This window comes from Mobula birostris, chromosome 12, assembly GCF_030028105.1.
Source record: "Mobula birostris isolate sMobBir1 chromosome 12, sMobBir1.hap1, whole genome shotgun sequence".
Lineage (NCBI taxonomy): Eukaryota > Metazoa > Chordata > Chondrichthyes > Myliobatiformes > Myliobatidae > Mobula > Mobula birostris.
In genome coordinates, this window is record NC_092381.1 from 99,163,879 (window position 1) to 99,178,275 (window position 14,397).

General features: G+C 41.2%; 1 protein-coding gene across 5 annotated transcripts in view; it reads left to right on the top strand.

Moving 5' to 3' along the window:
* LOC140206139 (xenotropic and polytropic retrovirus receptor 1 homolog) overlaps nucleotides 1–14,397 on the top strand; it is a 371,957-nt gene that overhangs the window by 287,174 nt on the left and 70,386 nt on the right. For all 5 annotated transcript variants that reach the window (XM_072274355.1, XM_072274359.1, XM_072274357.1 and 2 more), the window contains exon 11: nucleotides 8,570–8,764. In XM_072274355.1, coding sequence (XP_072130456.1) covers nucleotides 8,570–8,764 — 195 coding nt within the window. The remainder of the gene's footprint in view (nucleotides 1–8,569; nucleotides 8,765–14,397) is intronic.

Genomic DNA, 14,397 nt, shown 5'->3' on the forward strand with positions numbered 1-14,397 from the left:
GGAATAAATGAGATGCTTGAGAAATATAAAGAATGTAAAAAGAATCTTAAGAAAGAAATTAGAAAAGCTAAAAGAAGATACAAGGTTGCTTTGGCAAGCAAGGTGAAAATAAATCCCAAGGGTTTCACCGTTATATTAATAGCAAAAGGATAGTGAGGGACAAAATTGGTCCCTTAGAGAATCAGAGCAGACAGCTATGTGTGGAGCCAAAAGAGATGGGGGAGATTCTGAACAATTTCTTTTCTTTGGTGTTCACTAAGGAGAAGGATATTGAATTGTGTAAGATGAGGGAAACAGGTAAGGAAGTTATGGAAACTATGATGATTAAAGAAGAGGTAGTACTGGCGCTTTTAAGGAATATAAAAGTGGACAAGTCTCCGGGTCCTGACAGGATATTCCCTAGGATCTTGAGGGAAGTTAGTGTGGAAGTAGCAGGGGCTCTGACAGAAATATTTCAAATGTCATTAGAAACGGGGATGGTGCCAGAGGATTGGCGTATTGCTCATGTTGTTCCATTGTTTAAAAAAGGTTCTGAGAGTAAACCTAGCAATTATCGGCCTGTGAGTTTGACGTCAGTGGTGGGTAAATTGATGGAAAGTATTCTTAGAGATGGTATATATAATTATCTGGATAGACAGGGTCTGATTAGGAACAGTCAACATGGATTTGTGCATGGAAAGTCATGTTTGACAAATCTTATTGAATTTTTTGAAGAGGTTACTAGGAAAGTTGATGAGGGTAAAGCGGTGGATGTTGTCTATATGGACTTCAGTAAGGCCTTTGACAAGGTCTAACAGGGAAGGTTGGTTCGGAAAGTTCAATCGTTAGGTATTAATATTGAAGTAGTAAAATGGATTCAGCAGTGGCTGGATGGGAGACACCAGAGAGTGGTGGTGGATAACTGTTTGTCAGATTGGAGGTCGGTGTTTAGTGGTGCACCTCAGGGATCTGTACTGGGTCCAATGTTGTTTGTCATCTACATTAATGATCTGGATGATGAGGTGGTAAATTGGATAAGTATGCAGATGGTACTAAGATAGGTGGAGTTGTGGATAATGAAGTAGGTTTTCAGAGCTTACAGTGAGATTTAGGCTGGTTAGAAGAATGGGCTGAAAGATGGCAGGTGGAGTTTAATGCTGATAAATGTGAGGTGCTACATTTTGTTAGGACTAATCAAAATGGGACATACATGGTAAATGATAGGGCATTGAAGAATGCAGTAGAACAGAGGGATCTCGGAATAATGGTGCATAGTTCCCTGAAGGTGGAATCTCATGTGAAGAAAGCTTTTAGTATGCTGGCCTTTATAAATCAGAGCATTGACTATAGAAGTTGGGATGTAACGTTGAAATTGTACAAGGCATTGGTGAGGCCGAATTTGGAGTATTGTGTACAGTTTTGGTCACCAAGTTATAGGAAAGATGTCAACAAAATAGAGAGAGTACAGAGAAGATTTACTGGAATGTTACCTGTTGAACAAGTTGGGTCTTTATTCTTTGGAATGTAGAAGGTTGAGGGGGGACTTGATAGAGGTGTTTAAAATTATGAGGGGGATTGATAGAGTTGAGATGGATAGGCTTTTTCCATCGAGAATGGGGGAGATTCAAACAAGAGGACATGAGTTGAGAGTTAAAGGGCAAGAGTTTAGGGGTAACATGAGGGGGAAATTCTTTACTCAGAGAGTGGTAGCTGTGTGGAACAAGCTTCCAGCAGAAGTGATTCGATGTTGTTTTAAAGTTAAGTTGGACAGCTATATGGGCAGGAAAGGAATGGAGGGTTATGGGCTGAGTGCAGGTCGGTGGGACTAGGTGAGAGTAAGAATTCGGCACGGACTAGAAGGGCTGAGATGGCCTGTTTCCGTGCTGTTATGGTTATAAGTATCAGGGTGGGTGTTGCATTTCCTGCAGTTGGGATGAAAGTTGCCATGAGGTGAACGTTGATGGAAAAGGGATGAATGAATCAAGGTGTCATGGTGGGAACAGTCTTGATGAAATAATGAGAAGAGAAGTCTGCTTTTGGCCTTCATTTCACATTCCACAGATGCTGCCTAATCTTCAAATTTTTTCGGCATTTTATTTTCTTCATTCAAATTTCCAGCATCTACAGCTTTTTTTTTTGACGTTCCTACACGTAATATTGTTCTGGAACTCGAAATTGCTTTTGCAAGTGCACATAAAATGATTCCAATAATACTTATAATAAATATGTTAATTTCCAATAAAAATTGTGAATAGCAAGAAATAATGTAAATTTAACTTGGTTCGTCCCATAAAAATGTACTTTGACATTATCCCAGTTATTTCAAGGTTTGTTTATTTTACTGTAAAACATAATCACCATGAATTCTAGAACCAGGGGAAATTTTACCAAATTACAGAGTGGTTTGATTGCAGAGTGAATTTAGAAGATTAATGCTGGAAATTGATTTTAAATATAAACATTAACCATGCTATGCCATTTATACTATGTAATTGAAATGTAGGCTCTGTGCCTCCTATAAAGGCATCCGTTAGTCTTGTGAGACCATGGATCTGTGCCTGGAAAGTCTTCTCCCTCCAGGGCGCAGGCCTGGGCAAGGTTGTATGGAAGACCAGCAGTTGTCCATACAGCTTGGCACCAGTGTCGTCGCAATGTATGATTAAGTGCCTTGCTCAAGGACACAACACATTCCCTCGGCTGGGGCTCGAACTCACAACCTTCAGGTCGCTAGTCCAATGCCTTAACCACTTGACCACCTGCCTCCTATAGAAACATAGAAAACCTACAGCACAATACAGGCCCTTTGTTCCACAATGCTGTGCCAAACATGTACGTACTTTAGAAAGTACCTAGGGTTACCCATAGCCCTCTATTTTTCTAAGCTCCGTGTACCTATCCAGGAGCCTCTTAAAAGACCCTATTGTATCCACCTTCACCACAGTCGCCGGCAACCCATTCCATGCACTCACCACTCTCTGCATAAAAAACTTACCCCTGACATCTCCTCTGTATCTGCTTCCAAGTACCTTAAAACTGTGCCTTCTTGTGTTAGCTATTTCATCCCTGGGAGCAAAAGCCTCTGACACGATCAATGCCTCTCATTATCTTGTACACCTCTATCAGGTCACCTCTCATCCTCCGTTGCTCCAAGGAGAAAAGGCCAAGTTCACTCATGCTCCCCAATCCAGGCAACATCATTGTAAATCTCCTCTGCACCCTTTCTATAGCTTCCACATCCTTTCTGTAGTGAGGTAACCAGAACTAAGCACAGTACTCCAAGTGGGTTCTGACCAGGGTCCTAAACAGCTGTATCATTACCTCTCGGCTCTTGATTCAATCCCATGGTTGATGTACGCTGCCTTAACCAGACAGTCAGCCTGCGCAGCAGGTTTGAGTGTCCTATGGACTCGGACCCCAAGATCCCTCTATTCCTCTTAATACTATATTCTGCCATCTTATTTGACCTATCGAAATGAACCACTTCACACTTATCTGGGTTGAACTCCATCTACCACTTCTCAGCCCAGTTTTGCATCCTATCGATGTCCCACTGTAAACTACGACAGCCCTCCACACTTTCCACAACACCCCCAACCTTTGTGTCATCAGCAAATTTACTAACCCATCCCTCCACTTCCTCATCCAGGTCACTTATAAAAATCATGAAGAGAAGGGGGGGTCCCAGAACAGATCCATCAGGCACACCACTGGTCACCAACCTCCATGTAGAATATGACCCATCTACAATCATTCTTTGCCTTCTGTGGGCAAGCCAATCCTGAATCCACAAAGCAAGGTCCCCATGGATCCCAGGCTTCCTTACTTTCTCAATAAGCTGTGCAAGGGTACCTTATCAAATGCCATGCTGAAATCCATAAACACTGCATCTACTGGTCTACTTTCATCAATGTGCTTAGTCACATCCCCAAAAAATTCATTCAGGCTCATAAGGCACGACCTGCCTTTGACAAAGCCATGCTGACTATTCCTAATCATATTGTGCCTCTCGAAATGTTCATAAATCCTGCCTCTCAAGATCTCCTCCATCAACTTACCTACCACTGAAGTTAGACTCACTGGTCTATAATTTCCTGGCTATCTCTACTCCCTTTCTTGAACAAGGGAACAACATTGCAACCCACCAATCCTCTGGAACCTCTCCCATCCCCATTGACAGAGGATCAGCAATCTCCTTCCTCACCTCCCACGGTAGCCTGGGGTATATCTCGTCAGGTCCCAGTGACTTATCCAACTTAATGCTTTCCAAAAGCTCCAGCACATCCCCTTTCTTAAAGTCTATATGCTCAAGCTTTTTAGTCCGCTGTAAGTCATCCCTATAATCGCCAAGGTCCTTTTCCATTGTGAATACTGAAGCAAAGTATTCATTAAGTACCTCCGCTAACTCCTCCGGTTCCATACCCACATTTCCACTGTCAGACTTGATTGGTCCTATTCTCTCACGTTTTATCCTCTTGCTCTTGACATAGAATGCCTTGAGGTTTTCCTTAATCCTGCTCGCCAAGGCCTTCTCATGGCCCCTTCTTGCTCTCCTAATTTCATTCTTAAGCTCCTTCCTACTAGCCTTATAATTTTCAAGATCTCAATCATTACCAAGTTTTTTGAACCTTTAGTAAGCTTTTCTTTTCTTCTTGACTAGATTTTCAACAGCCTTTGTACACCGTGGTTCCTGTACCCTACCATCCTTTCCCTGTCTCATTGGAATGTACCTATGCAGAACACCACAGAAATATCTCCTGAACATTTGCCACATTTCTGCTGTACATTTCCCTGAAAACATCTGTTTCCAGTTTCTGCTTCCAAGTTCCTGCCTGATAGCTTCATATTTCCCCTTACTCCAATTAAATGCTTTTCTAACTTGTCTGTTCTTATCCCTCTCCAATGCTATGGTAAAGTCACACACACAAAAATGCTGGTGGAACACAGCAGGCCAAGCAGCATCTATAGGAAGAAGTACAGTTGACGTTTCGGGCCGAGACCCTTCGTCAGGACTAACTGAAAGAAGAGATAGTAAAAGATTTGAAAGTGGGAAGGGGAGAGGGAGATCCAAAATGATAGGAGAAGAAAGGAGGGGGAGGGATGCAGCTAAGAGCTGGAAAGTTGATTGGCAAAAAGGATATAAGGCTGGAGAAGGGAGAGGATCATGGGACGGGAGACCTAGAGGGAAAGAAATGAGGAGGGGAGCACCAGAGGAAGATATAGTGAGAGCGACAGAGGGAGAAAAAAGAGGGGGGGAATAATAAATAAATAAGGGATGGAGTAAGAAGGGGAGGAGGGGCATTAACAGAAGTTAGAGAAGTCAATGTTCATGCCATCAGGTTGGAGGCTACCCAGATGGGATATAAGGTGTTGTTCCTCCAACCTGAGTGTGGCTTCATCTTGACAGTAGAGGAGGCCATGGATGGACGTATCAGAATGGGAATGGGACGTGGAATTAAAATGTGTGGCCACTGGGAGATCCTGCTTTCTCTGGTGGACAAAGCACAGGTGTTCAGCGAAACGGTCTCCCAGTCTGCATCGGGTGTCGCCAATATATAGTGTTACATACCTCAAGGAGATCTTGTGACTTCCTGGTTAGAATGATGTAATGGTCTTTTGGAGGTCACCTGATGTAATTTTCCCACTGATGTGCAGTCACGTGATGACATGTTCACCACAGGTATAAAAGTGAAGACCACTGGTGACGCAGTTAGTTTTCCAGTTAGAACATTCGTCAGTATCTCCGTTCCATTGCGTATTTGTTTTGTGACGCAGTTTTATTTTTAAAACGGAGTGTTACGTTCTATTGTAAGGTACAATAGTGCTGGATTGGCAATTTCTGCCAGATTTGTTGATGTACCTTTTCAGTAGTATTGGAGAGTGAAGACTTTATCGAAGTACAGGACCTGAAGGATTAAGAGAAGTTGGTATTGTTTGGCAGTTTAACAAAGGATCGACCTTATTGAGTCTTCGTTGAAGAAGTAGCAACCTGCATCGAAGGTAACTCCTGCCGAAAAAGCAAGGTAGTTCATGCAGGATTTGCTCGCCAGAAGAAAGGTCAGTTGTTTTAAGCCGTTTCTTTCCTTCATCGTGAATCTTTTGGACAGAACCAGCAGGAAAGTCACATCTATGAAGAATCCTTCTCCAGAGAAGTCTCACCCAATTGAACGTATAAATCTATTGGACTTTCAAATTTACCATTTTAAGAACTGTATTTGACTTTACCGCTTTAAGAACTATTTTCGCATTTATCGCTTTAAGAACCAGTACTGAGTGGTGATTTGTTGAACGGCTGCATAGCGGTTAACTTCCAGTTCAGGTATTCGCATTTTTTTTATTGTTTATCCGTGTTTAATAAATGCTTGGTTGTTTTTATATAACCTGTCTCGATTGATATTCATTGTTGCCGGTTACGTAACAATAGAAGGCTGCACCGGGAGCACCCGATGCAGTATATCACACCAGCCGACTCACAGCTGAAGTGTTGCCTCACCTGGGAGGACTGTCTGGATCCCTGAATGGTGGTGAGGGAGGAAGTGTAAGGGCACATCAATATTGACACTCAAAGCTGCTGCGCAGATTGACTCTGTGGTTAAGAAGGCATATGGTGCATTGGCCTTCATTAATCTTGGGATTGAGTTTAGGAGCCAAGAGGTAATGTTACAGTTATATAGGATCCTGGTCAGTTCCCACTTGGAGTACTGTGCTTGGTGCTGGTCGCCTCACTACAGGAAGCATGTGGAAACCATAGAAATGGTGCAGATGAGATTTACAAAGATGTTGCCTGGATTGGGCAGCATGCCTTATGAGGATGGGTTGAATGAACTCAGCCTTTTCTCCTTGGAGCAATGGAGGATAAGAGGTGACCTGATAGAGGTGTACAAGAGAGGCATTGATCGTGTGGATAGTCAGAGGCTTTTTCCCCAGGGCTGAAATGGCTAGCATGAGAGGGCACAGTTTTAAGATGCTTGGAAGTAGGTACAGAAGAGATGTCAGTGGTAAGTTTTTTAGGCAGAGAGTGGTGAGTGCGTGGAATGGGCAATGGTGGTAGAGGCAGATATGATAGGGTCTTTTAAGAGATTCCTGGTTAGGTACACGGAGCTCAGAAAAATAGAGGACTATGGGTAACCCGAGGAAATTTCTAAGGTAAAGACATATTCAGACAGCTTTGTGGGTCAAAGAGTCTGTATCGTGCTATAGGTTTTCTATGTTTCTAATATATAAGGGAATTTAAAATCTCCCACCACAATAACCGTGTTATTACTGCATCTTTCCAGAATTTGTCTCCCTCTCTGCTCTTCAATGTCCCTGTTACTATTGGGTGGTCTATAAAAAACACTCAGTAGACTTATTGACCCCTTCCTGTTCCTAACTTCCACCCACAGTAGACAATCCCCCCATGACTTTCTCCTTTTCTGCAGCCGTAACACCAGCTCTGATCAGCAGTGCCACACCCCCACCTCTTTTACCTCCCTCCCTGTCCTTTCTGAAACATTTAAAGCCTGGCACTCTAAAGTATCCATTCCTGCCCCTGAACCATCCAATCCTCTGTAATGCAAACAACATCATAGCTTCAAGTATGGATCCACGCTCTGAGTTCATCCACTTTGTTCATGATACTTCTTGCATTAAAATAGACGCACCTCAAACCATCAGGCTGAGCGCATCCCTTCTCTATCACTTGTCTATCAACCCTTTCACACTGTCTACAAGCTTTCTCGATTTGAGAGCCAACCGCCCCGTCTCTTCAGTTCTGTTCCCACCCCGCCAGCGATTCTAGTTTAAACTCAATTCATGTTTTGTTGGACAAGGCCATTTTGGTAGAAGTAACATCCACTTTGTATGGTCTGGAAATAAAATTCTTTATAAACACACAGACTGCAATTTTATATACAATTGAACTTTCAAGTCTTAATGCTGTGATATTCATTAAGCAGAGCTCAGAGGGAGAATATGTACTACTAGGTCAAGGTGCTAGAGGGCTGCGAATATCTATGAAACCGTATCTTTCCATATGAAACGGTGGTTATAGTGTTCTATCCCCCTTCAGCTGTTCAGTTAAGGATGATGTCATTTGTTTCTTTTATGTAGTTTTCAGGCTGCCCTTTGTGCTGAGAAAGGGAAGATGCATGGAAGCTGAAGAGAATCTCTCATATGTTTGTTTCCTATTATAGCTGAAGCACTTCCAGTTGGAAATTTATCATTACTCCTTCAAACTTTGATACCATCCATCATTGATGCAAAGGACGCTTTGAGATCCTCTTCCAGTTGAGATAACTATTCTATTTCAATAAAGTATCTGCCAGTATGTAAGAACCAACAAAGTCATTGTTTATAAGTGAATTTCAGATATATCTTGAGTATGGCATTGTGATACTGCAGCTGTAAACCTCCTTAGGATAGAAGTTGTCATTGTAGATTTTAAATGACTAGATATTTGCATTAACAGGAGTACTTAATAAAGTGCCCACTGACTGTATAGTGCTGTTGTTTTGTTGTTTGGTCTAAACACAAGTGAAACTGGAAGACTTACAAACTGTCCCTTGACAAACCTTTGCTGTTACTCACTCTCATTCCCTTCTACTTATTGCAGGTGATTCTACGTGCAACAAATACTCCTATGGAGTAAGAGCTATCATCCAGTGTCTGCCTGCATGGGTACGCTTCACCCAGTGCCTTCGCCGCTACCGAGACACCAAGCGAGCATTCCCTCACCTGGTCAATGCTGGAAAGTATTCTACCACATTCTTTGTAGTGACTTTTGCTGCTCTGTACAGTACACACAAAGGTAAGTTGCTCTCCACCATACTGATGAACACCACACACAAAACGCTGGAGGAAATCAGCCACACAAGGCTGATGAAGAGTCTCAGCTTGGAATGTCGACAGTTTACTTCCCTCAATAGATGCTGCCTGACTTGATGAGTTCCTCCAGCATTTAGTGTTTGTTGCTCAAGATTTCTAGCATCTGCAAAATCTTTTGTGTTAAACCTGTTCATTGCAACTTCAAATGCTGAACTGAAGGAACTAATTTAAAAATGTTTTTAAATGCATTTATGATAGTAAGAATCAAAATATTTGATGGAGTGTGATTACTGAATTAATTCTTCATCATGTTCCTCTGTGTTATGACAAGACACCATTTCAAATCTGCTTTTCTTCCAGTTCAAACAGCAAGCTCCAACTGTTAAACCTTCTTTTGATGTGATGAAAAGCCTTTAATTTGGTGCCTGTAGGCAGATGGGATTTGTATAGGTTTCTCTGTCATGGCTTATCCCCTGAGATCAGAACGGGGAATTGTGTAAATGTATCATAAAACGCCAGAAGGCACTGACTAATAAGAATTTCCTATCAGTGTATCTGCAGTAAATTGCAAACCTGTCCATCTCTGCAAAGGCACACTTCTTCTAGTTCTTTGTTTCTTTCCTTGTTGTCTGATCCACTGCACATCCCCTTCAGAGCTCTGCAATTCATTCTCAATTGTATTTTCTCTCTTGAAAACTTATCTATTTACATTTTTTGTGTTGAACTTTAGCTAAAGGTTAATTTTATTTGTGATATGTATATTGAAACATACAATGAAATATGCATCAACAACCAACATAGTGTTCTGGACGCAACTCACAAATGTTGCCATCCTTCCAGCACCAACATAGCATGCCCACAGTTTACCTCCTGTACCTAATAAAGTAGCTACTGAGTATATGTTCGTGGCCTTCTATTGCTGTAGTCTGTCCACTTCAAGGTTCAATGTACCTCAAAGTTGCTGGTGAACGCAGCAGGCCAGGCAGCATCTCTAGGAAGAGGTACAGTCGACGTTTCAGGCTGAGACCCTTCGTCAGGACTAACTGAAGGAAGAGTTAGTAAGAGATTTGAAAGTGGGAGGGGGAGGGGGAGATCCAAAATGATAGGAGAAGACAGGAGGGGGAGGGATGGAACCAAGAGCTGGACAGGTGATTGGCAAAGGGGATATGAGAGACTCATGGGACGGGAGGCCCAGGGAGAAGGAAAAGTGGGGGGGGGGACCCAGAGAATGGACAAGGAATATAGTCAGAGGGACAGAGGGAGAAAAAGAGAGTGAGAGAAAGAATGAATGTATAAAAATAAATAACTGATGGGGTACGAGGGGGAAATGGGACATTAGCGGAAGTTAGAGAAGTCAATGTTCATGGGTATGGCATGAACATTGACTTCTCTAACTTCCGCTAATGCCCCACCTTCTCCTCGTACCCCATCCATTATTTATTTTTATACACACATTCTTTCTCTCCCTCTCCTTTCTCTCCCTCTGTCCCTCTGACTGTACCCCTTGCCCATCCTCTGGGTTTTCCCCCACCCCCCCCTTTCCTTGTCCTTGGGCCTCCTGTCCCATGATCCTCTCATATCCCCTTTGCCAATTACCTGTCCAGCTCTTGGCTCCATCCCTCCCCCTCCTGTCTTCTCCTATCATTTTGGATCTCCCCTTCCCCCTCCCACTTTCAAATCTCTTACTAACTCTTCCTTCAGTTAGTCCTGACGAAGGGTCTCGGCCTGAAACGTCGACTGTACCTCTTACTAGAGATGCTGCCTGGCCTGCTGCGTTCACCAGCAGCTTTGATGTGTGTTGCTTGAATTTCCAGCATCTGCAGAATTCCTCTTGTCAAGGTTCAATGTGTTGTGCATTCAGAGATGCTCTTCTGCACACCACTGATGTAACATGAGGTCATTTGAGTTACCTTCTTGTCAACTTGGACCAGTCTGGACATTCTCCTTTGACCTCTGTCATTAACAAGGCATTTTTACCCACAGAACTGCCGCTCACTAGATGTTTTTGTGTTTTGCACCATTCTCTGTAAACTCTAGAGACTGTTGTGTGTGAAAATCCCAGGAGATCAGCAGTTTCTGAGATACTCAAACCATCCCATATGGTACCAACAATTATTCCATGGTCAACGTCACTTAGATCACATTTCTTCCCCATTCTGATGCTTGGTCTGAACAACAACTAAACGTGCCTGCATGTTTTTATGCATTGAGTTGCTGCCACTTGATTAGCTGATGAGATATTTCAATTAACAAGCAGGTGTACAGGTGTACCTAATAAAGTGGCCTCTGGGTGTATATAGCAATATCTCCTAGAGTCCTCAACAGAGATATAAAAGTAAAACATTGCTTATGAGCAAGTACCTAAAAAAGATGACAACTGGATGCAATTAAGTGCCTGAAGTATCAGTTTGTGTAAAGCACTCCTCTGGAATTGTAAGGAGAGAAGGTAATGCTTACAATAGATTGTGTTTGATGTTAAAATAACACCGCATTTAAAAGGAAAACAGTAAAAACATCTCAAACAACAGGAATTCTGCAGATGCTGGAAATCCAAGCAACACACATCAAAGTTGCTGGTGAACGCAGCAGGCCAGGCAGCATCTCTAGGAAGAGGTACAGTCGATGTTTCAGGCTGAGACCCTTCGTCAGGACATACAGTCGACGTTTCAGGACGAAGGGTCTCGGCCTGAAACGTCGACTGTATCTCTTCTTAGTAAAAACATCTGATGATTATGCTGATGACTGAATGGCCTTCTTTTTCATTGTAGAAACCCAAAATGTTTTGGGCATTAAGGCAAAAAAAATTAATGGAGAACCAAACAAAGGCAAACAACAAACACCTTCTGAGCCTGACCACAGCATGCTCACTTAGTCTAAATTTGTTTTTGTTTGCTTTATTGCTCATGCATTACAGTGCTCCCATTTGGAGGAGTTAAAAGCTGTCATTCAGTCTCTGGGAGGTATTTTATTAGCAGCAGACAAGAATCTGCACACCTAGTAATTATGGCTAATGACATTTAATTGCCTCGTATAATGCTGTTACAGAATGTTCCATTTTAAAAAGATACTCATATTCATCTGCACAGCTATGGAAGGGTTCATTTTTTTCATCTTTCTACTCCATGATATGGTCAAACAATATCTTACATCATTACTTTTAAGCAAATTTAGCAGCTGATCTTCATTTGCTTGTTAGGAATTTTGTGGCTTTGAAAAATGGTAATGTTGTTAGATACAGGTGTCCAAGCAAGAGATCTCATGCCTTATGCTGATATTTGTAACTTTAAATAATGTAATACTAAGACCTGGTGGTATAATTTGTAAGAAATTATTTTTTCATTTTCTGCTAATTATGAAAATATAGCTACTGTATGAACAATGACCATTAAGTGAGTCAAATTCCATTTTAATTTTGCAAGACGTTAATAATAGTATTAGTGCTTCAAGGGCATACATTGGGATTCTGTGAACTTTCTTTTAGAAAGCATAAGCCAGGAGTTTTACCAATGAGGTGCAATCCCCTTGTCTGTACTGTTATGCACAACTGCATGAAGGAGTCTAAACCCAGATCACATTGGATATATTTCACAATGAAAAAGTTGTATGTGATTCATCAGGAGTAAAGAAAGCTGCTTGGGTGCATTGAGATGGAAATTCAGGTTGACGTAAATGGGACTAAGATTTGTTGATAGAGAGTAAAGGAAACTGCATGCTTCTTTGGCTTTAAAGTTTATGATGAGAGACTTTGGGATCTTGGCAGTGGTTAAGAAAACTATTTCATTCCTAGTATTGATCAGTACAACAAATTTTTGGTAGATAGATATTGAAAAAACTAATAAAAACAATGTGCGTCCAGTGACCATTATTGTATCCGATATTGATCTGAAATGCAGAACCTAAAATGAACAAAAGCCTATCACATCAATATCATTTTATCCTAATCATTCATAGACATAGAAGGGAACAAAGATATTTGCAAGAAGACTCTGTTGCTTTTCCTTTGTGATTGTGAAGGATGAGTTTCTAAGCACACAGATAGCTGTGGGTCGCAGCTATGACAGTGCATTTGCACTAGAAAAAGTAGAAATAGGTTAGACTCCAACCTTAATGTTCTTTTTGGGAAGCATATCTTCTAATTGATTGCAATTGCGATGGTCCCATGCAAACGAATTATCGTGTGTGATAGTTACTAAATGAGTTTACACAGCAAGAATTCAACTCAAGTTATATCATAAGGAAATTAATTCTTGACCTCTGGGACCATTACCAGCAATAAACAAATACAAAATCACATGGCTTATTTCAGAATCGAAAGAGAAAATTTTGGGAATACTCAGTAGATCAGGCCTCATCTTTATGAAGAGAACAAAGGTAGTGTTTCAGATTGAAGAGCCTTATTTCAGGAATACAACCTGTGATCCAAACCATATACACTAACAGCTCTGAATTTTTTTAAAAATTTAAGTTGCTAATTTCTGTCATTTTATTAGTTGTTCCTTGTTCACAGGTGTTTTCTTTCATTATTATATGATTCCATCCCTGCCATCCTCTCTTATAACAAAGATGTACTGTACAAAGCCTTCAACAAAGATACAGCGGTGTGTGAGGCTCTCTCTAGTATGTGTGTGTGTGTATATATATATATATATATATATATATATATATATATACACACACACACACACACACACACACACACACACACACACACACACATATACACACACACACACACACACACATATTCTGCTGCTCTTAACTGATGCCCAGTCTCATTTTCCCATCTTCCCTGTATTACTGGCTGTTGTTCTGACAGCAGTTCAGTACTAAAGTCCTCAAATTAATTTGCTAATCATTCTGTGGTCTTGCACCTCCCCATCTCTAATCTTCAGTCCTGGATGGCTTCAGGTATACATGTCTCTAAATCAGATCTCTTAAGCATTGTCATGTAAGTCATGTTGGTTTTACGGAATTTGGCCCTGGCTTTCCATCTCATTGCTTCTCTCTTTCCTCCTTCAAGTCTCTCATTAAAGTGTCTCATTATGAAAAAGTTTCTCATCACATCCTCATATCACCTTTTGTCGCTAGCATCATGACTGTTTATTATTGCAAGCCCTTCTGTTAATCACCTGGAGATATTTTGCCATACTAAAGCTGCTCATTATATAAAAATTATTGTGGATCAGCTGAGCATGGCCATAAGCCATATGTTGGCATCTGAAATAAAGTTTAGTGTTCAAAAAATAATGTCCTCTTAGTGTACATTAATTTTATAGTATTACCATTTAGATGTTTACCATCTATGTCAGTTTCTTTAGCTGCATTAAATTAAAGATGTATCAAAAAACTAACAAATCAAAAAAGTTGTTTACATTTATACAGCTTCACAACCATAGAGTAGAACATAGAACAGTATAGGCCACAATGTTGTGCTGACCCTTAAACCCTGCCTCCCATATAACACCCCACCTTAAATTCCTCCATATACCTGTCTAGTGGTAAAAGCTTACTAAGTCGATACTGACCTATTAACTTTAAGACAATTTTATTGGAAAAAATCAGCTTCTGTGAACAAAGGAAGAGAATTAACATGGGAGTTGTGATTTCTCACTACTA